Below are 22,369 nucleotides of genomic sequence, written 5' to 3'. Positions count from 1 at the left end.
TAATTAGTCAGCCAAGGGCGTCCATAAACCCTTGTGGTGGCACGTGTTTCTCAAGTTAAGCTCTATGTTCCAATTAACATTTAATGATCTTGTCATGAACATAAATAAAATAACAACATAATTGGAACATAGATATAATGAAATATTAACCCAAAACCATATAAAGCAGTAGCAGAACTACCCAAGTGATTCAGGGGTAAACAAGGTATTCAGGATAAACAAACTAGGGTGACCTATTGGGTCCCATCAAAGTTAAACCTATGCAGATCATTATGATTAATTAGAACATGAGTGGGTAAAAAGAAGTGATCAAGGGCACAACTTGCCTGGGACTTGAGATTCCAGGTGACAAGATGAACTTCAGATCCTCGTAACCTCACTGCTAGTCGTAGCAATACAAACAGACATGGTATAGACAAAATTAACACCACACCAAACATAAGAACTTACTGCATAATAATGATCTACGCGTTGCCACGAGACCGTGGGAACGGGAACCACTAAGATCGGAGTTACGGTTAAGGAGTTATGAATTTCCGAAGGTTTTATGTGTTTAAAATAGGATTAAGTGTGGAATTAATTTTCTTACTGTTGTCATGATAAAACAGAGACACTACGTGATAGAGAATTAAATTACAAAAATTTAGAAAGTGGAATGGATTAATTTGGACCAAAAATGGAATTTCTATGAGTTTTACAAGTTCTAGGGTTTATTTTTGTATTAAAATACCTTTTCTAATTCATTTATTCATTTTAACACGTCACTGGATTGGGCCTCAATTTCCAGGAAAGTCAAGGGGTCTCGAGGTAATAATTCTAAGGCACAGGGAACAGCTGTGAAGGATGGTGGGTTTATTTTCCTAGTTTGTCGGGGGCTCTTATGCAAATAATGCGGTCGAAAGGGTACGGATTGATCACGGACGTTGGATCAGGCTTGGGCGCGCCAGATTAAACTGCTGTATACGCGAACCGGTACGCGATCAAAGCCACAGGATCCAACTCCGACGCCTACGATTTAATGAGACCAGGTTTCATCCGAGCCGTAGGATCGCAGATCTACGGTCACAGCGTGCCCGGCCGAAACGGTACGCAAAACTTAATCTCAGCCGTTGGCTAGAATCGTACGGTTCCTGTTCTTTGCCCCAAACGCGACAACTGAGGTTGGAGGCGCCGCCGACCCTCACGGCGGCGAAAACCCCGGCGATGGCCATCCGGCCAAACACACGGTCGAACTTAAATTGGAACGATGCTAATCGCTATCCAGTGTACATAGAACATGTGAGACAGACTTGTACCGGAATAAATGGTGCGAAGCTCCCTGGCCGCGGCAGAGGATGTCCCACGGCGGAGCAGGAGTTTCCGGTGAGCAATTGATGGCTGCGCGATCGTCGATTCCACCCGAAAGCTCCACAGATGGTTTCGCTCCAGCTCGGTGCAGGCCCCGGACCCGATCCCAAGCCTAACCTCCGAACAGCAGGGCAAGCGAGGAGAGAGGACGGCGACGCTTTCCTTCGGTGGCGCTGCGTGGGGCGAACGAGGCTACGGCACAAGGTAGATGACGAGAGAGAGGGGATTCTGATTCGTCCAGCCAGGGACGTATCTTATAGGACCGAGGAGCGCCTGGCCGGATCGGGATCCCGCTATCCCCGGCGTACCGGAGGGGAGGGGAGCTGACCGACCCGCTTCAAGCGGCCGAAGTCCCAGCGGCGAGATCGGCATCTTGTTACGGCCGAGGTCTTCGGAGTCCGTCCATCAACCGCCAGCGCACGAAGCGGAGAGGAGATAGGGAGGGAATAGAGCTAGCACAGGGTCCGAGCAGGTCCGCATGAGCCGCGCCACGATCGGAGGTGGTTGATGGTTCTGACAGACGGGGCCGCTTTGCCCGTGACTGAGAGATCCAGCGAGCCAGCGCGGAGTCGCGGCTGGTACGCGGGTCCCACGCGACAGAGAGTGGGCAGGAGGGCGAGCGCGCGCAAGGGAAAAAAAGACTGGGCCGCGCAGAGAAAATAGGGACTGGGCCGAAAATGAGGTCAGGGCCCAGTTAGGTGTCTTATCCTTTTTCTTTTTATTTTTCTTTTACATTTTAGATTTTCTCAAGTTCAAATTTAAATTCTAGTTTAGATTCAAACTTGTGACCAATTTATCCTTAGGTTATATTGTGCCATGACAAGTTCTAATTTGGGGATATATTTATGTGTAGTATTTATTCCCCATGTGTTATGTGATATTTCCTTTCTTTATTTTTTCCAAAACCCTATTTTCGATTTAGGGTTTAATTCAACTTCTAGTAATTATTATCTTATTATCATTATCATTATTATTTTGTTTAATGCACACACAAAAATCCAATATGATGCATTTCCTCTTTATTTTAATACCATTGGTTTTAAATAAATAAATCTCAATCATATGTGTTCTTTTTTTTATGATGCAGATAAGGCACATACAATAGGGAATTCGCTATTTATTCCTTGTAAACAATTTTGAGTGTTACAAATTCTACCCCCCCTTAAAAATAATCTCGTCCCCGAGATTTGTAAGAAAGAGGATATGGGAAGAGTGTTTTAGAATTTTAGCTTTTAGTTTCTAATTAGTTCAAAAATCAAGAGTCTTTTTTTTTCATTAGTGAGTGATTAGGAGAGCATGGGTATCTTCGATGTTTAGGAACACGGTTAGGTAAGAAGAGAGATGGGCAGAGTGAGGTTAGCTGATGGTAAGAAGAACTTGGTAAGGGAAGGCTCCATCCAAGGTGGTAAATCTTGAATCATCTTGTGATCTGATTTGACTCCTATTCTTCCATGTCGAGGTTGGTCTCCTCCTTCTTGCTCTTTGGCGTCTCCATCCGGGTTTGGGACAAGAGGCTAAGATTGATCTGTTATGTAGGTCATGTTGTTGGGTATAACCGAGTTGATTTAAGTCACCAATTTAGTCTTAAGTGGATTAGGAGTATGACCTTATCCCTTGTACCAACATCAAGTAACTTACTCTAGGTTATATCATAATAGATTATATAAAATCTAGATTAGGTTAGTTTAGGTTAGATTGTTATGACTAGATAGACTTGATAAGATTTCATTAATTAGATCATGGTTGTTACTTTAGGATGAGATAAGTAAAGTGGTTAGGATAGGATGAATCTATTAAGCTAAATATATTAGGATAAGTTAGGATCTTTTGAGATAGGATGGATCTGTGAGTGTAGGATAGAATCTTTTAAGATGAGATAGATATTGTTAGGTTAGATACTTTAATAAGGGATAATCTAGTCTTTTTTTTATCTTATGAATTTTATTTATTTATATTTATGCCTATATGTATATGTAGATATAATTGTGGACATTACTCCACAACTCATCACACTCAATCAAAGATCCAAATCAAACAAGTATCATAAGAACAAACATTCAAGTTCATAGGTACCTATAAAAATAGTTTTTTTGTTCCTAAGAATAGGTCTCCTATTCCTGAAGGTCACTTTAGGCACAGGATTTCAAAGTGTGAAATCCACATTTGTCTTTGGAAAGAAAAGGTAAGAATAATCAGAGTAGAGCGGAAATAGACGAGAAAAGATTAAGATAAGTTTAGAAAAGAATCAGAGTAGCAAAGGTAAGTAAGTATTGGTTGTCCAGTTCTATCTAGGTTTCGTCCTACAGTCAACATTCCTCTGATACCACTTCTGTCACACCCGGATTTTAGGGGTCCAAAACCCGGGCGCGAACATAAACACCAGGTGTGCTGGGACCAAGTCTCACACATATGATGCATAGTGGCACAGGATCGAATGTCACATCTTTATTATATAATAGGAGTTCTATACAAAATAAATAATTACATATAAGGAGACAACGGTCCAGCAACCCAAAGTTGACTGGGAGACGACGACCTAGATCTCTCTCACGAACTCATCGCAGCATCCTCCATGCGCCTCATCCTGCGGTACCTGTTCTTGACCTGTGGGGGGGTGTGAGACAGCAAGAGTGAACTCACATACGTTCATCGCTCAACAAGTTGTGGGGAATAATGTGCATGAACTCGCCAAAGGTGGGAGCTCACGTGAAGTGTAAGGCTTACCAAAGAGGATGGTTAGAGCTGAGCATTGCTTTTAAAGTTGGTCAAAATTTTATTAGCAATTACTAAGTATAAGTAAATACCAACCCAATTAAGTAGTAGAACAAAAGTAACAACATCACCTGCAATGCAATGCATATGGCAAATTGAATTTAAGTTCCATAATTTAATCATCAGAGAGTCCTGAGCTGCTCATGACCGTGAGCTCGGCTAGTATACCAGTTTTACACTCTGCAGAGGTGGTACCCTTTACCCACAAGTCATGTTACCCATCTGCCAAGGGATCGCGACTTCCCATACACCTCTACCGAGGAGGCGAGGCAGGGTAACACTACGAGGCCTTTACAAAGTTCCACTAGCTTTAGAAAACCCGCTACAGTTTATGGGAAGCTCCAATGCAGGAATCCCTTGCAGGACCGCCATCGCAGCAAAATCCTCCCGAGGGCCTCCCTACACTGACCACTCCCCTACTGCCCTTGCCCCTTTCGGGTAAGGTAGTCCTCCACTAGCTTTCCTAATTAGTCAGCCAAGGGCGTCCATAAACCCTTGTGGTGGCACGTGTTTCTCAAGTTAAGCTCTATGTTCCAATTAACATTTAATGATCTTGTCATGAACATAAATAAAATAACAACATAATTGGAACATAGATATAATGAAATATTAACCCAAAACCATATAAAGCAGTAGCAGAACTACCCAAGTGATTCAGGGGTAAACAAGGTATTCAGGATAAACAAACTAGGGTGACCTATTGGGTCCCATCAAAGTTAAACCTATGCAGATCATTATGATTAATTAGAACATGAGTGGGTAAAAAGAAGTGATCAAGGGCACAACTTGCCTGGGACTTGAGATTCCAGGTGACAAGATGAACTTCAGATCCTCGTAACCTCACTGCTAGTCGTAGCAATACAAACAGACATGGTATAGACAAAATTAACACCACACCAAACATAAGAACTTACTGCATAATAATGATCTACGCGTTGCCACGAGACCGTGGGAACGGGAACCACTAAGATCGGAGGAGCCATTGGCAATTTTGCCATTATCATTAGTGGGCTTCGCCAATATGCCATCGGACCCACAAATCATAGACACAGACGGTCCCACTAGTCATAGACACGGGATGGCATAATAACAGACAGCCAAAATTGAGAGTGGCAAAATAGCAAATTTCTCAAGATCGGAGTTACGGTTAAGGAGTTATGAATTTCCGAAGGTTTTATGTGTTTAAAATAGGATTAAGTGTGGAATTAATTTTCTTACTGTTGTCATGATAAAACAGAGACACTACGTGATAGAGAATTAAATTACAAAAATTTAGAAAGTGGAATGGATTAATTTGGACCAAAAATGGAATTTCTATGAGTTTTACAAGTTCTAGGGTTTATTTTTGTATTAAAATACCTTTTCTAATTCATTTATTCATTTTAACACGTCACTGGATTGGGCCTCAATTTCCAGGAAAGTCAAGGGGTCTCGAGGTAATAATTCTAAGGCACAGGGAACAGCTGTGAAGGATGGTGGGTTTATTTTCCTAGTTTGTCGGGGGCTCTTATGCAAATAATGCGGTCGAAAGGGTACGGATTGATCACGGACGTTGGATCAGGCTTGGGCGCGCCAGATTAAACTGCTGTATACGCGAACCGGTACGCGATCAAAGCCACAGGATCCAACTCCGACGCCTACGATTTAATGAGACCAGGTTTCATCCGAGCCGTAGGATCGCAGATCTACGGTCACAGCGTGCCCGGCCGAAACGGTACGCAAAACTTAATCTCAGCCGTTGGCTAGAATCGTACGGTTCCTGTTCTTTGCCCCAAACGCGACAACTGAGGTTGGAGGCGCCGCCGACCCTCACGGCGGCGAAAACCCCGGCGATGGCCATCCGGCCAAACACACGGTCGAACTTAAATTGGAACGATGCTAATCGCTATCCAGTGTACATAGAACATGTGAGACAGACTTGTACCGGAATAAATGGTGCGAAGCTCCCTGGCCGCGGCAGAGGATGTCCCACGGCGGAGCAGGAGTTTCCGGTGAGCAATTGATGGCTGCGCGGTCGTCGATTCCACCCGAAAGCTCCACAGATGGTTTCGCTCCAGCTCGGTGCAGGCCCTGGACCCGATCCCAAGCCTAACCTCCGAACAGCAGGGCAAGCGAGGAGAGAGGACGGCGACGCTTTCCTTCGGTGGCGCTGCGTGGGGCGAACGAGGCTACGGCACAAGGTAGATGACGAGAGAGAGGGGATTCTGATTCGTCCAGCCAGGGACGTATCTTATAGGACCGAGGAGCGCCTGGCCGGATCGGGATCCCGCTATCCCCGGCGTACCGGAGGGGAGGGGAGCTGACCGACCCGCTTCAAGCGGCCGAAGTCCCAGCGGCGAGATCGGCATCTTGTTACGGCCGAGGTCTTCGGAGTCCGTCCATCAACCGCCAGCGCACGAAGCGGAGAGGAGATAGGGAGGGAATAGAGCTAGCACAGGGTCCGAGCAGGTCCGCATGAGCCGCGCCACGATCGGAGGTGGTTGATGGTTCTGACAGACGGGGCCGCTTTGCCCGTGACTGAGAGATCCAGCGAGCCAGCGCGGAGTCGCGGCTGGTACGCGGGTCCCACGCGACAGAGAGTGGGCAGGAGGGCGAGCGCGCGCAAGGGAAAAAAAGACTGGGCCGCGCAGAGAAAATAGGGACTGGGCCGAAAATGAGGTCAGGGCCTAGTTAGGTGTCTTATCCTTTTTCTTTTTATTTTTCTTTTACATTTTAGATTTTCTCAAGTTCAAATTTAAATTCTAGTTTAGATTCAAACTTGTGACCAATTTATCCTTAGGTTATATTGTGCCATAACAAGTTCTAATTTGGGGATATATTTATGTGTAGTATTTATTCCCCATGTGTTATGTGATATTTCCTTTCTTTATTTTTTCCAAAACCCTATTTTCGATTTAGGGTTTAATTCAACTTCTAGTAATTATTATCTTATTATCATTATCATTATTATTTTGTTTAATGCACACACAAAAATCCAATATGATGCATTTCCTCTTTATTTTAATACCATTGGTTTTAAATAAATAAATCTCAATCATATGTGTTCTTTTTTTTATGATGCAGATAAGGCACATACAATAGGGAATTCGCTATTTATTCCTTGTAAACAATTTTGAGTGTTACAACCGTGTTCGTGCTGACCCGAAAAGCCCGGCGCATATTCCCGGCCCATATTCGCAACACTAGGGAGTGCTGACGAAATCTCCCACACGGGACCTCGAGCTACAGCTACAGTTGCCAAAATTGGAACGACATTAATGAAGCCCAGGCAAACGGCATCCACTCCAGCTGTCCTGGTAGCTTGCATGGATAGTATACACCAAATAACCGATCCGACTATCTGAGGCGTAAAAATCTGGTCAATCGGCTAGCCAGCCATGATATCCCCTGCGCAGTTGGGGTTGCAACTCGCAAGCGCGTGTAGAACGGGGTCCGGTGGTCCATCCGAGCCGTCTCACCAACCCACCGCAGTCCGCCCAGCCCAGCACAGCACAGCACACCACCCGGTCGTCATATGGCGGTGTCTGGTTTACGATGCAACTTGTCGTGTCGCAAATTAAATTGAACGTGCTCACTGCTATAACTGCGATATATTGTACAGTACGTATCTTTTTAGCACTTTGTCTCGCGTGTCCTAGGTCTCATTTGGTACAGCTCAGACTCACTGTTAAATCTACCTTCTTTTCTTAAATAGCTTCATAAACGGCGTTCTTTGGTTTAGCTGGAAATTTAAAAAAAAAGCTATTTGGCAAAACAGTTTTATCAACAGTTTTATGTGTGACTAAGGACATCTTCAGCTGATCTCCTATTCTATCTCTTCTCTCTTCCACTATTTCAAACTCCACCCTAAAAACAGTGACATATACCAGCTTCGCATCCCCTATTTTATAGGGTTAAATATGTCTATGTCATTGTAATAATTTTTTATGTTTTGATATGTGCAACTAAACTTCTTAAGCTTGTAAATGTACCATTAAACTTGTAATTAAATATGAAACAAGCCATTGTGTACGGTTTTGCTGAAATTAGACCAACAAAAGGAAATACGAAAATAGTGGACAACGGGACAAGCCCACTGGCTGGTTGACAGTACAAGGAAGGAAGGAAGCAAGAAAGCGTCCCCGCCCCGCCGTCCGGTTCGATGCCGAGCAGCCGAGGGAGGGACGAGTGGACAACGGAAGCGTTGTTGCCCGGACCGTCGCCGGTCGCTGGAGGGCGGGGCCGACCGGAGACCAGGTCCCGCGTGTCAGATACGTACCAGGTGGGGGGCGTGCCGGGCGTCGTACGCTGGACCGGGACAAGGGGAAAGCATCTGCTACTCCGGCAGGTCTCACTCCGAGAACTCATAAATAAACGCCGCCCCGTTTCCCCTCCCCTCTCTGACCTCCCTCTCTCCTCCTCTCTCTTGCTTTTGCCAACCAGAAGCATCGTGCCGAGGCAGCCAAGTATCTCAGCTTCTGATTCTCCTCCTCCAAACACCATCCGCGGGCGTGGCGTACATACCCAGTGGTGCCGACGACTGCCGAGCAAGGCAAAAAGGCCAAGCAGCGCCCCGGGCCGGGCCCCAGCGCGGCGCCTATTGGTTCGCTCTGATCGCCGGGGCTAGTCAACGGCCGGTGATCAGCCGACCCTCGCGCGGGAGTGGGGCCGCGGAACGGCGGCGATGGCGGGGCTGCCGCCGGTCGCCAGGCGGCGCCCGCTCGCGACGGCGTCGTCGCTGCTGCTGCTTTTGCTGCTGCTCGTGGTGACCGCGGCGGCGCGCGAGGAGCGGGGCCTGGCGCGTGTGCAGGGCCCGCCGCCGCGCCACCGCCACGCGTACGCCGCGATGATGTACATGGGCACGCCGCGGGACTACGAGTTCTACGTCGCCGTGCGCGTCATGATGCGCTCCCTCCCCCGCGTCCGCGCCGACGCCGACCGCGTCCTCATCGCCTCCGCCGACGTGCCGCGCGACTGGGTCCGCGCAATGTGAGTGCCGCCTTCCTCGTCCGCTCCGACGCGTCTCCGTCGACCAATAGCGAAACCAGAGTTCGAAGCCATTCCTTGCAAAGACTTTCCAAGGTTATTTTTTGCGGATAATTTTATTGCGCACTGCAAACCCGCGTCGCGTCTCGTTGCGGTGCAAACTACAGTGTAGAAACTCAAGGCGAAGACTAGGGGATGTGTGACGTGTTTTCGGGTACCTGGGAGAACGATGATTTGCTAGTTCGGGAAGTGGAACAGGGCCCACCTGCAGAGAGGAAGCTTCTCCTAGTTTTTTTTTTTCAAATTCTTGTGGGGGGTATCTTCGGCCACTCACATCGAGACATATGCACTGCATCCTGCAATGCTTACTTTGTTATTAAAGTTGCTCACAGAATATGCTGTCATGGATGCACAGCTCTGAAGCTTTGACTATTTCCTGTCGTGTACTTTTTCAATCCTCTGCTACCCACTTACACTGGTCAACTTTCCTTTTTCTTTTATAGTGATTGCACAGAGGATCTTCGTTTGTACAAAAATAAATGTTTTCCGTAGTTTCTCTGACCAGGTTCATAGCCAACACTTTTGTGTCTTTTATCATTGGTGGTATCAAAGTCAGTCCCAAACGATTAATAGCGATCGGTGAATGTCCCCCAAGACATGGCTTCATCGTTTCACAAGGGTCAACGGGACATTTTTTTTCTTACTTGTTTTACTTTCGTACGAAGACTTGTTTCAACGAACTAGGAATTTTGAATGCAAAATGCGAAATGAAACGAGACACCTATTGACAATACAAGGGGACGTATGCAGGACAGAAGAGGATGGCATGAGGGTGTTGATAGTGGAGAACCTCAGGAATCCTTACGAGAGCAACCTAGGAGGGACCAACAAGAGGTTCAAGCTGACACTGAACAAGCTTTATGCCTGGACCCTGGTGGACTACGAGCGTGTCGTCATGATTGATTCCGATAACATCTTCCTCCAGAACACAGACGAGCTATTCCAATGTGGACAGTTCTGTGCTGTTTTCATCAACCCGTGCTACTTCCACACCGGTCTTTTCGTGCTCCAGGTATGTACTGAACTTTCGTTGTTCCACTTGTGACCTGTCCCGATACAACCAAAATCTGTGTCATTTTGCTTGAAATCGTGAGAGCTTGTTGACTTAGCTATGTCATACAAAACTTCTTTAGTCAAAATGCCAGTTACAAACTAATAGAATTTGAGCATGCGTACCCCCAAAGCTGAAGTATACGTCTTCTTCCAGTATGAATGATCCATTGAAAAGAAAATTCCCACCATCCATAACTTGATTCTTGTTAAACTCACACACTGAGATATGTTGTGCTCAGACATGTAATGGCCAACCAGACTAATATTGGACTCTTCTTCAATCTGCAGCCTTCTATTGATGTATTCAGAAGCATGCTTCATGACCTGGAGACTGGCCGTGAAAACTCTGATGGTGCTGACCAAGGCTTTTTGGTTGGGTGCTACCCAGACTTGCTCGACAAACCAATGTTTCACCCTCCTGAGAATGGCACAAAGCTCAATGGGACCTATCGCCTTCCTCTTGGCTATCAAATGGATGCGTCATACTACTGTGAGTGCTGCAGCTACACAGCTTCAATACCAATGCACCTGCCTGCAGCTATTGCTTCTGAAAATTTCAACCACCCTTTTGATTTAACACTGCAGATCTCAAGCTACATTGGCATGTCCCCTGTGGGCCAAACAGTGTCATCACATTCCCCAGCGCACCTTGGTTTAAACCTTGGTACTGGTGGTCCTGGCCGGTCTTGCCATTAGGTCTTTCCTGGCACAAGCAGCGCTGGGACGATCTTGGGTGAGTCAATAAAACAGCACAGAAGCAAATATGTGTACCTGAGCCGACAGAAAATTCATTTTATGTTCTATCCACTAAACAATTACCTGCTTACATTTCACAGGTATGCTGCTGAAATGCCAGTGATTCTGATGGAGCTTTTGATGTACATAGTTATCATAGCAGTCACCAGATTGGCAAGGCCAGGGATCACCAAACTGTGCTATAACCGACGGCCTGAGAAGCAAAGTGCCCTGGTGCAGTGGCTGATCAAGCTGGCTGCAATTGCGGCTATGGTGGCTGCATATTCCATTCCATTCTTTGTGGTCCCACGCACAGTCCACCCGATCATGGGCTGGTCCGTCTACCTATTTGGCGCGCTTGCCTTGTCAGTGCTCGTTATCAATGTTTTTCTGCTCCCGCCACTTGATGTGCTTACAACGTGGCTTGCAATTGTGGGCATGCTCATCGTTATGGCATTCCCATGGTACCATGATGGTGTTGTGAGGGCTCTGGCGGTCTTTGGATATGCATTTTGCTCTGCGCCAATCTTGTGGGCATCCATGGTGAGGATGATGGACTCACTGCAGACGATGCTTGAGAGGGATTCATTCTTCCCCCGGATTGGTGAACCAGCACAGGAGACTGAATTCAGCAAGCTGTACTGATTCTTTTACGCACAGATTTGGGATGCTTCATCACCATATGAACAGATGATCCGGATCAGTTAATTCTCGATTGATGCTGGTGGTTTTTGCTCAGGCATTCCATTGTGTACTCATAGTAATGTATAAACATTGCCTGCAGCAACCATGATAGATGCAGATCCAGGAAAGACAGGTCAGTTGTACTGAATTGAAAAAAAGCATATTTGCTGCATGAGACGGGATAGGGGATTGTTGTGAAGTACTACGTACCTTATTTCATGCCCACTTGGACTGTCCAGACTATTTTTGAGCAAATTCTTTTTTGCACTCTCCATGATGTAAACTATGTAAATACATGATCTGATAAAGTGCTATATAAGGTAAAATATGTCACAGATTTGCTTAACAGAGCTAAGTTACACTAGAGTTCAGAAAGAAGTAATCTAGGTAGGATACCCAGGGGAAAAAATCATGAAATGCAACAATGAATATGTTACTGAGTTTTGTTTTGGGATGATACTCAATTTGCAAACAGGACCAGGTTTAAAAACAGCTTGTGTTTTTGATGCAGTACAATTACAATATCTCAAACAATCATCTACATCACAGCGGATGACATGGTATAGAAAATGAGGTGCCCTCAACTGGACATGTTCTCTACTATGGAGAAAATAGAAGACATGCCTCTCTAAACTTCAGCATCTTGTCTAGACTGAACCATTAGCTTGTCCTGTAACTCTGGTTGCCTGGGGAGAACAATCTTAGCCCCTCGACCTGAAGACGTGAAATATCTCTTCAAAATCATCTACAACAAAAGTAATCAGCTGTAACTTTAGCCAGAAGCAATCATAAACAGGAGGAAATAAACACTAAGTAGAAAGATATACTAGGTAGCATCAAATACCACAGCAGCATATGCATCAGATTTGGTGTCACGAGCAGACTTCTTGACACCCCTGAAAATTGAGGTCGATAATCAGGCAAGCTTCTCAGTGAACTAACAATTTGACACGATTTAACAGCCAGCGATGTGCAGGAAGGAATTTGCATTCTTGAGCTTTTGTGTTGCTAGGTGGAGCAGTACTGTAAATACTTAAAATGGCCAAATTTTAAAATCAGCAGCAAGGTCCAGCTAGAATTGTTGCAGCAACAGTGATATGGGAAAGTTCCGGATCATTGCCAGTTTGCCGTGAACAGAATAGGTACTGTTTGGTTGGATCCATGTTGAATAGCTAGTAGTAGCAAGCAATTAAAAATTGACAAACCTGGATCCAAACAGGCCTGTGCTAACTACTAGCAAAAATTAGCAGGGTGCATGTTGCTAGCAAATGACAAAGAGTTACGTTACGTGGTATGCTAATTGCAAAAAATGAACCAAGATTCACCTGGAGATCATGTAATCTAGGGCGTCCGTGGACGTTCCATATTCATCCTGCAGATAAACCCTCAAGCCCCTGCTGCCGTGAAAACAAATCCACTGAGTTAAACGCAACAACCATCACACATCCAAACGACACATCGAAGCAATGCACGCAGTTCAGAGGTCTCGATGAGTCTGCTGAGCACCCGGCTCCTAGCTAGCCTAGCTCACTGAAGCGATCCAAATTTACAGGGGCATGCGGCGCACCTTTGGGCAGCTTGGACGGCGAGCCTCCCGACGACGCTCCGCACTTTGTTGGACTGCGGTGTCTCCGACCCATCAGCGGACACGGGAAGCCCGATGATGAGCTCGTCCGCCTCCTGCAATCTCGAGTAGCAAAGCGCCCGTGTTCAGGACACCAGAACCACCATCGCATCACGTTTTGCAAAATGCCAGCGCAGAGCAGAAGAGGAGAAGCCAAGCGAAACCTCACCTGCTGCCGAGCCACGTCGAGCAGCGCAAGCTCTAGCTTCTGCCCGCGGAGCCTCAGAACCTGGTGCCATTCCAACTCTACCTCAATTTAGTGAGGTTTACTTTGGGCGGTGGAGCTGAGTGCGAGAGGTGCGTACAGTGAGGGGTCGAGGGAAGGTGATCCCCCTCCCGATGGCGAGGCCGGTGCGGGCGTCACCGAGGTCGACGCCGAGGCTGAACCCGCCGCCGTGCCAGAGCGGGTCGCGTCCCCGCCGCCGCGCGTTTGGCTGGAGCGGGGCGGGGAGCTCGGCGGCGGCTTCCGTCCGGCCTGGTACGGGAGATGCCCTGATAGCTCCAGCAGCTCTTCGACGGCGCGGGGGCGGGAAGGAAGCGGAGGCCGCGCACGCGCGGGCCCGCACGAGCGGCGCCGGCTCCACTGCCGCTGCGGTTGTCATGGCAAGGCGATTCGGCGGTCGTGCAGCTGATTCGTTGCCTTGGATAGGGGAAAGGAGTTACGGGCCGTACGAAATGGCCCATAGTTTTACTTCAATCAAGCCCACGCAATTAGTAACTGCCCCATTCACTGATATGTGGGCCCCTCTATGCACAGAGGAAGCTAGCGGGGGCATTCCTGTTGGTAACAATGTTTCTCAAAATCATGGTTTTACAATACTATACTTTACAATTGTCATGATAATATTGTAGTTTTAACAACTCCAAAAATACTATGTTTTGAGAAACATTATTTGTGGTTTTTAAAACATAGTTTTTAGAAGAAAAAAACACCTCATGTATAAAATACTACAGTACTGTCCAAAACCCAAAACCATGGTATTATATACAAATTGTAAAAATACTTCACTCTCAAACAGGCTTTTAGGATGCTAACATTAAATTTTGTCCATCAGATTTACCAGCTATCACCATTTGTACAGGCTTTTAGGATGCTAACATTAAATTTTGTCCATCAGATTTACCAGCTATCACCATTTGTACAGGCTTTTAGGATGCTAACATTAAATTTTGTCCATCAGATTTACCAGCTATCACCATCTGTCCATCTACAACCGAGTGCAATACCACCCGGTGACGCTAGACTCTATTCTACAAAAATACAGTACTCCTTCCATCTCAAAATATAATTTGTTTTAGACTAATCATACATTTATTAAGTAACATATAAATGCAGCAGTTTGTTTGCATGTGTGTCGATATTTATTGTCATTTGAATAAACGTGGACGAAAAAAATAGGCTTGAAAAAACTATATTTTGGAACGGAGTGAGTAGTTTTTAGCAAATAATAAGGTGAGATTACACTCAACCATAAATGGTGGATCCAGTAGTTTTTAGCATGTAATAAGGTGAGATTACACTCAACCATAAATGGTGGATCCACGGATAAGATTTGATGTTAATATGTTAGCACCTTAATCATTTTTTACACTAGATATATTGCCTTTATTATGTTGACAGATTATAAAAAGACAGAGTCGTCCACATAACCTGTTGTCGCAGCTACCAATACAAAATCTAATATGACAGTTTTGATAATTATGTCATAAAACTTCCCGTGGAGCCGTGGAGGCTGACCTTAAAAACTGTTTTGCAGCCATGCATACACCATTGCATAACACCAACACCAAGTCTATGTCAACCAAACTGTTCTATGATTGTACTACCAGCAACTCGGTGGATGTTGAACGCATGTCTGTAGAAACGGAAACTTTGTGCATTTTGCAGAAACTAGGAGACGTAGGTTCTATGGTTACATCTGACATTCAGTTTGTTCAGTACTACTACTACAGGCTGCTCTCCATCTCCAGTCTCCACCGACAAGTACTGAAATTTGTGAGGCAGTACAGACAGCAGGCGGGGGGCACATGTGGATACGCCTATTTCACTTCAGCTTTGCCCAGTGGCTGTACGCAGTGATGCAGTTTACAGGTCTTCCATTGCTAGCAGCACTGATTGCTGCAGTCACCGGTTGTGCAGGATAATCAGCAGCCGTGAATGGTTGGAGCAGCCTGTGGAAGAACGGGGAAAGCGTGCTGCATCGTGCCAGCCAGATGTGGCTCCTGCTCAACCAAAGGAGCTCCCAAGCCATGGTACAGTGGTTCAAGAGCTCCTGTCATGTGTGCTGCTGACTGGTTTGGAGGAACACGCGCAACCAAAGGACCGAACAACATATCTGGGCCTTGAGAGCGCTTGAGTCGTGATTGATGCTTTTTGCCACCTAGATGGATGTCAAATACAGCTCTTGTATCACAAGTCACGTTGCAAATGTTGCAGACTAGCGGTTGCTCCCTTACTCGCTCAGGCCTTTGACGTCGGGCTTCAGACACTCTCAGCTTCTTTCCCCCACGGCCGACTCTTGTCCGTTTCCTCTTTGGGCCAGTCTTGTTGCCATTGACATCCATCCTTGCTTCCACCAGTTGCGCATTTGATGGAACTGTTGCATTTGGTGCAGCTTCACCGCCATCTTTCATCTCGTTCGAAGGCTGATAAGCTTGAACCGCAACATGCAGTTCTACGTGTGCTTGGACACTGTGACCAACTGCTGTTGTATGATGTGCTGTGTTTTGCTTGGAAGAACTGCATGTCACCTCAGTAATTTGCACTCCAGAAACTGAAGCTACAACATTTTCAGTAGCCAAGTCTTTGTGCTCTCCACCAAAGCTGGTTGAACCAATCGATGGGACCATATGTACTGCATTAGAGGGGCAGGGGCCTTCTACTTCAGCCAACTGAGAAGATGTTGATGAACGGGCACCCATGTCAGCTATAGCTGGAGTCATACCTTGCAGGCGAGCAAAATTTTGCATTCTCTGCACAGTCCGTTTATGCTTCTTTCCATTTTTGTGCTGCTCGAGGATTTCCTTGCTATTACACCCCACTCGGCATAGATCACACCAAGCAGCTGGAACTACAGTACCCCGTGTGAAATTGATGGTTGTAGCTTGCACCACATGTGCTGGTGCACACACTGTTCCGGGCTGAGCCTCTGATGCAGATGATCCACTGGATGCTCCAAGGGCTAACTGCCTATCACTGCTCTTGTTTCCATGCCCTCGTCCTCTACCACATGGTGATGTAATTCCTGCATTCCATGTAAGAGGATGATACATAGGGCTTAGACCTCTGCCCCCACCATGCGAAGGCTCACCACCTCTGCTTACACCCCCGACCTGCAAGAAAAAGGCAGACCAGCACCATATCATAACATGATTCCATTAATTTGCACTAAACCACAGCACGTTACAGCAGTTGTGTATTGTTGCCAGTACTTGAGGAGTACACAGTTAACAGTTTGCTGTAGCTTACTTACAAACACGATATAAAATAATTTACCACCTGTCTTTGTATGCAGTAGACACATACAAGTGGCAAATAGAAAATGTTAAAACACAGAAGTCCAAACCAGCACAATCTCTTCTCTTGCATATATCTTATTACCAGAAAAAGGTTCCAATCTTAATGAAGAACTAAAGGAATCTCAAGCAAAGCTCAAATCAGATGTCAGGCAGATAAACTACAACAGTGTTACATTTATCCATGAATTATTGGTGTGACCATGGAGTATGTGCTACTATTAGTACAATAACAGCAGAAACCATGGAACTGTGCTACCCAATGCTCATTTGAAGGATTAACCATAGACAAGTTACTAGCCCACAGTTGGTCTTTCAACAGCAACCTCAACAAACTTCCATGCAACATCTCATTGGCCCAATCCAAGAATGAATTTGCTGTTAGCCAACAGTGCCTCACAGGAATACATAAGAAAAATATATTGCCTTCCCTATTCAATCGGCCTATTCTTTTCTATGGTAGATCAACCAATTTGTTTGACCAACATCGCAAAGGGGTTTAATAGTTACAATATTGGAAACCCTTCCCAAGGGAATATCATATACAATTATTGGTTAGATTATAATGATACTGCAAATATCATCGTTCGAGTGTGAAGTTTAGGTCATCCAAGAACTCCAAAAATTCCAACATATCTGCATGTTCCAATTGTAACATTTAATATTTCCACCTAAAATACAAGTCATTTAGGTAGCTCAAAGGGAGTATTCCTGGGAGTCAGAGAGATAACCAATCCGATTAATCCTTCTTAAGTAAAATCCTTGAACGACGTGGATGGAACTTGGAACATAAAAGGGAAATATTAGTGTGGATGTTGAGTCTGGTCCTTGAACTAACTTAACACGAACTGTGCACCGCATTTTAATATAACCAATGGACGACCACAGCCGTGCATGTCTACCCAAGGCAGTGCTTAATGATTACACTTATAGACTACAATTTTTACCGCGATCAAATATTACTACTTATTTTACATGCGTGCATGTCTACCCAAGGCAGTACTTAATGACTACACTTGTAGACTACCATTTTTACTGTCATCATGAATATTACTGCTTGTTACAGGACTCCAAAGTTAAACCACCCTAGTTAGCCAATACCCATAGAACTTTTGAAAAGAAAATACTCAAAATAGTCTCTTATCTCCCAGGAGATAGGTTACATGTTTACATTGGTTCAAAAGTTAAAGGGTGTTTGGTTTGAGGAACCATTCCAAGGGCTTATTCGTTTTGATATTAAACTATGTGAATTGGGTGGGATTGAGTCGTTTTAAATCCATAGCAAGTCAAAATACATCTCAATCCCACCCAATCCACTCCAATCCACAAGGAATGGAAATAAACGAACAAGGCCTTAGGTGAGGTGATGCATCACGAGATATCCCGCAAATTTGGTGGAATGATGCATAGTTTTTAAGGCGTCGCCTATCCAGACGCCAAAAAGTAGCTAGGCGTCCAGGCGCCCAAAAGTAGATAGGCGTCCCCGTCGCCCAGCGAAGAACCGGCAAGAGGGAGGGAGATGAGGAAGGGCAGTGTTGAATCGGGGCGGCTGCGGCCCAAATCAGGGCGGTCGTGCCCGAATCGGGGCGGTGGCTCGAATCGGGGCAGCGGCGGCCCGAATCGGCAGCGGCGACGCCTGAATCGGGTGCAGCGACACCAAATCGGGGGCGGCGGCGGCTCCTTCAGGGGCAGCGGCGGTTCCATCGGCTGGAGAAGGAGGGCAGCAAGGGAAGATATATGGGCTAGATGGTGGGTCGGGCCTGCTACCCTTTTCCTTATTCTTTTTCCTTTTCCCTTTTTCTTCCTCTCCATGCTACTGTCTTGCTGGTTCTTAGATAGATAAGGCGTCGCCTTGCTCGCCTTAGGCTTCGCCTAGGCGTCCAGGCGGTGGTCCAACGCCTTGTCTTGCCTTACCGCTTTAAGGACCATGGAATGATGTTTATACTAATTGTGGGCACGGTGGAGGTTCAGGGTTTGCTCAACATGCATAAGGTCTTGTTCTTATTCAATTGTCATGTGCATCATAGGGAGCGGTCACTCATGTGGGGCCGCACCTATGCGCGCCAAAAGCGAGAGGCCGTAGGGGGCGCTGGCAGCAGCGCGCACAAGGAAGGCACGGGCGCTGGCAGCAGCGCAAGCAAGGAAGGCATGGCAAAGGAAAGCGCTCGCAAGGAAGGCATGGCAAAGGAAAGTGACTGATTTGGTGGCTAACTTGATAGACCTAAATTGTAGGGGAGATAATTCCAATTAGTCACTTGCCTAATTAGTGGTTGCCTAGTTGGTCAACCGGTGGCCTATATATAGGCCTGTACGCAGGAGACAAAGGAATAAGGAATATATTATCAAACCAATCTCTCTCTCTTGCAATGACTCTCAAGCGCCTAGGGTTGCTACCCTAGAACCAAGCCTGCGACAGAGGGGTATAACCTCGCCGAAGAAGACAGCTATCCCCATGGACCGAAGGTCCATGACACCTGGTATCAGCTCCAGGTTATCCTCACCACCACCAGTCGCCGCAACGCCTTCCCACCCGCCCTCTCCAACTCCAGATGCATTCACTCGGCTCGAAGAGAGTTTTGGCTGTTTCACAGAGAAGTGGGATCAGTTCGTTGTGATATTCCACCGCTACAAGGAGAAGACAGAGAAGGAACTCCAAGCAGCGGTGCGGCTTCAGACGGCAGCACGAGGGTTCCTGGCACGCCGCCAGGTACAGTCCCTTCGTGGGGAGAAGCACCTTGCTGTGGCCTCCAGGGCCACCCCATGGCCGCCATCACATGAGCAGGCCGTGGTGCGCCTACAAGCCGCAGTGCGCGGCTTCTTTGTTAGGTGGGCGGTGCGGAAGCTGCACTTGCTGCAGGCGGTGCCACCAACACGCAGCCTGCGCGCCCAACCACCAGGTCTCGTCTATACTTTTTGAACCCCCTGCAGAAGTCGAGATCTGGGTATGCAGCCCCCCTGCACGGCCAAAGAGGGTCGTCTGCTTCATTCGGGCACCTGCCTTGGTGCTGGACAGACCCAACATAAGAACGGGCTGGTTCCTCCTCCACCTTTCATCCAACGTGAAGGCCGCAGTTCAACTCTTTCCTTGGAATCTAGGAGGACAGGAGGACATAGCTGCAGTTCAAATTTATATTTTAGTTCCACAATTATTTTGTATTTTCGTCTTAAATAATAAAGGTAAGCCGAGATGTAAAAGGCTTAACCTTAAGTCGTGTCAGGTAAGTCTATGGCAGCTCGAGGACGAGCTGGTCCTCAAGGGAGGGGGAGATGTCATGTGCATCATAGGGAGCGGTCACTCATGTGGGGCCGCACCTATGCGCGCCAAAAGCGAGAGGACGCAGGGGGCGCTGGCAGCAGCGCGCGCAAGGAAGGCAAGGGCGCTAGCAGCAGCACGCGCAAGGAAGGCATGGTAAAGGAAAGCGCTCGCAAGGAAAGCATGGCAAATGAAGGTGACTGATTTGGTGGCTAAATTGATAGACCTAAATTGTAGGGGAGATAGTTCCAATTAGTCACTTGCCTAATTAGTGGTTGCCTATTTGGTCAACCGGTGGCCTATATATAGGCATGTACGCAGGAGACAAAAGAATAAGGAATATATTATCAAACGAATCTCTCTCTTGCAATGACTCTCAAGCGCCTAGGGCTGCTACCCTAGAACCAAGCCTGCGGCAGAGGTATAACCTCGCCGGAGAAGACAACTATCCCCATGGATCGAAGGTCCATGACATCAATGCTTGAGAGTTGTCTTACCTCCGCGGGTCGAGTTTTTTATGTTTATACTAGTTGTTAGCTTGTGAGGAATAAGGTGGCAGTGGTCAACTCATTCTGAAGATGATGGACCACCCCAAAATTCAACCCTATAACGTCTAAGCAAACCAATTTATACAATACAATTATCTATCCATTGAATCCATACAAAGAAATTTTCATGTGATACAGGGAAGAGCCCATCAAAACTCCAGCATTAATAATAAAGAACATAATATTTTCAAATACATATCTTACTTTATACACAAAACAGACTGAAACATGCAGCAAATATAATGAGTTCACAAGAGGTCCATCTAATTCTGGAAAACTATACAAATCAGATATGTCGAATAAATGTTTGGCTATAGATCATTTATAATTGATTCGACTAAACTAGAGGAATACAAGAAGCCAACTGGTTGTTTCGCACTGCCGCTGCTATTCACCAATCTGAAGTACTCAATCCAAGCATGATTATTACTAAAGTTTTGTGTGCACACAAGTATATATATGTATAGGCATACTCATATATTATTATAAAATCCAGAATGGTACACCGGTATAGGTTGGTACCATAACGTTCCATTCCAAAAGACAGACTAGAACAGCCTCCGGAATGGAAATTAGAAGATTGTGCCTATCACCTATTAGCACAACCTGAAACACCAAATGCACCACAGTCCATCATCCATGTGCATTCATCAGTTGCTCACAATACGGACACAGAAACTCATTTAAAGAAACCATTTACCTTCCTTCTAGAATTACAATCAAATCAAAGGCTTCAAGAAATAGACTTCCTTTAATGAATCAAGGAGTAACTATAATCAACGATTTCAAGAGCCTGAATAGATTTCCTTTCATAAATCAAGGAGTAACTAAGGGGACACATCATCGGCAACGACTGCTATGCAGGCAATCCTTCTGTGCAAACATGCAAGCAAACCATCTGATCAATTAGATCGTGATCCAACCGTAGGTCACATTTAACATTAAACCCTTTCACCACCAGCTCAATAATCTTTATAAAAAACCCCTAACAAACCATGGTTGCATCTGTGGTTGGATCGTAATCTAATGGACAGTACCATTACACCAATGCTATCTCAGCAAAGTTCAGAGGTAGAATATATATTTTCTTTTCGGCAAACAACGGTGAGTTTTTACCCTACTGATGACATTTGTACACAGCATTAAATACAAAGACGCCAGCGAGGTGTGTGAATACCGCTGTGGGATGCTGCGCCGGCGGGTACTGCGGGTCGTAGTACGGAAGGTGTCCTACACCGTGCCCGGACCACCCGATCGAGGCGGCGAAGATGGTCGGCTGTGACAGTGCGGAAACGGTTAGAGGGTTCGCGCCTGGCCCGCCCACTACGACGTTGTTCGATGCTCCTGCTGCGGACGACCATGACGAGGCGGCGGATGTGGGAGCAGCATGCTCTGTTCCCGGTGGGGGCGGCTGGTGGTAGGAGGCGGCGGCAGCGACGATGTGGTGGGAGTAAGCGTAGGAGTATGGATCGTAGTCGGATCGCTGCGGCCAGGAGGCGCCGTGGGTAGACAGGCCCTGGTCGTATCCCATCGCCGACATTTCGACGGCGGCGACGGTGTGGAGCGGGGGATTCGTAGGTAGGGAATTGGGATGTCGATTACTGAACGGAGAACGGAGCACTTCGTCGCCGCAGGGCCCTTTGCCTCTGCGCTGATACGGGATTCAGCTTTTTTTAAGGCTGCAAAGTGGATGGCTGTGAATATCGTGATATAAGGCCATGTTTGATTTCAATTAGTCGTAGGACTAAACTTTAGTCTTAAGACTAAATTTTAGTCATACTTGTTTAGTTTTAGGGACTAAATAGATTCTAA

At 46.4% G+C, this 22,369-nt stretch overlaps 3 protein-coding genes across 6 annotated transcripts; 1 reads left to right on the top strand and 2 right to left on the bottom strand.

Moving 5' to 3' along the window:
- Positions 1–8,538: 8,538 nt before the first annotated feature.
- Positions 8,539–11,813, top strand: LOC100280284 (uncharacterized). Its single transcript, NM_001153212.1, is given in 5 exon segments — positions 8,539–9,087; positions 9,895–10,156; positions 10,486–10,687; positions 10,783–10,930; positions 11,034–11,813. Coding segments are annotated over 5 exon segments (1,461 nt in total). The 5' UTR covers positions 8,539–8,782; the 3' UTR covers positions 11,578–11,813.
- LOC100283107 (holliday junction resolvase) lies at positions 9,588–13,909 on the bottom strand. 4 transcript variants are annotated; one of them, XR_004857801.1, is made up of 9 exons: positions 13,546–13,909; positions 13,410–13,469; positions 13,184–13,296; positions 12,942–13,010; positions 12,461–12,512; positions 12,241–12,361; positions 11,827–11,927; positions 10,321–11,710; positions 9,588–10,190 (listed from the first exon to the last, which is right to left on the bottom strand). XR_004857801.1 is itself a non-coding variant. In NM_001156009.2 (6 exons), exons 1-6 carry the CDS (start codon positions 13,840–13,842, stop codon positions 12,245–12,247), a joined length of 708 nt encoding a protein of 235 aa, NP_001149481.2. In that variant the 5' UTR covers positions 13,843–13,902; the 3' UTR covers positions 12,058–12,244. The 4 variants fall into 4 exon arrangements, 1 of the variants encoding a protein (NP_001149481.2); XR_004857803.1 differs by having other exon boundaries at positions 11,827–11,916; XR_004857799.1 differs by having other exon boundaries at positions 9,751–10,190; positions 10,321–12,361; positions 13,546–13,898.
- A 1,010-nt stretch (positions 13,910–14,919) lies between these two features.
- LOC100277947 (uncharacterized) lies at positions 14,920–22,156 on the bottom strand. The gene is made up of 2 exons (NM_001371689.1): positions 21,735–22,156; positions 14,920–16,573 (listed from the first exon to the last, which is right to left on the bottom strand). The coding sequence occupies exons 1-2, from the start codon at positions 22,095–22,097 to the stop codon at positions 15,386–15,388; spliced, it is 1,551 nt and encodes a 516-aa protein (NP_001358618.1). The 5' UTR covers positions 22,098–22,156; the 3' UTR covers positions 14,920–15,385.
- Between the last annotated feature and the right edge of the window lie 213 nt (positions 22,157–22,369).

Source organism: Zea mays, chromosome 1 (assembly GCF_902167145.1).
Source record: "Zea mays cultivar B73 chromosome 1, Zm-B73-REFERENCE-NAM-5.0, whole genome shotgun sequence".
NCBI lineage: Eukaryota > Viridiplantae > Streptophyta > Magnoliopsida > Poales > Poaceae > Zea > Zea mays.
The sequence above is the reverse complement of the archived record's forward strand: the minus strand, read 5'-3'. Positions and strand labels throughout refer to the sequence as shown.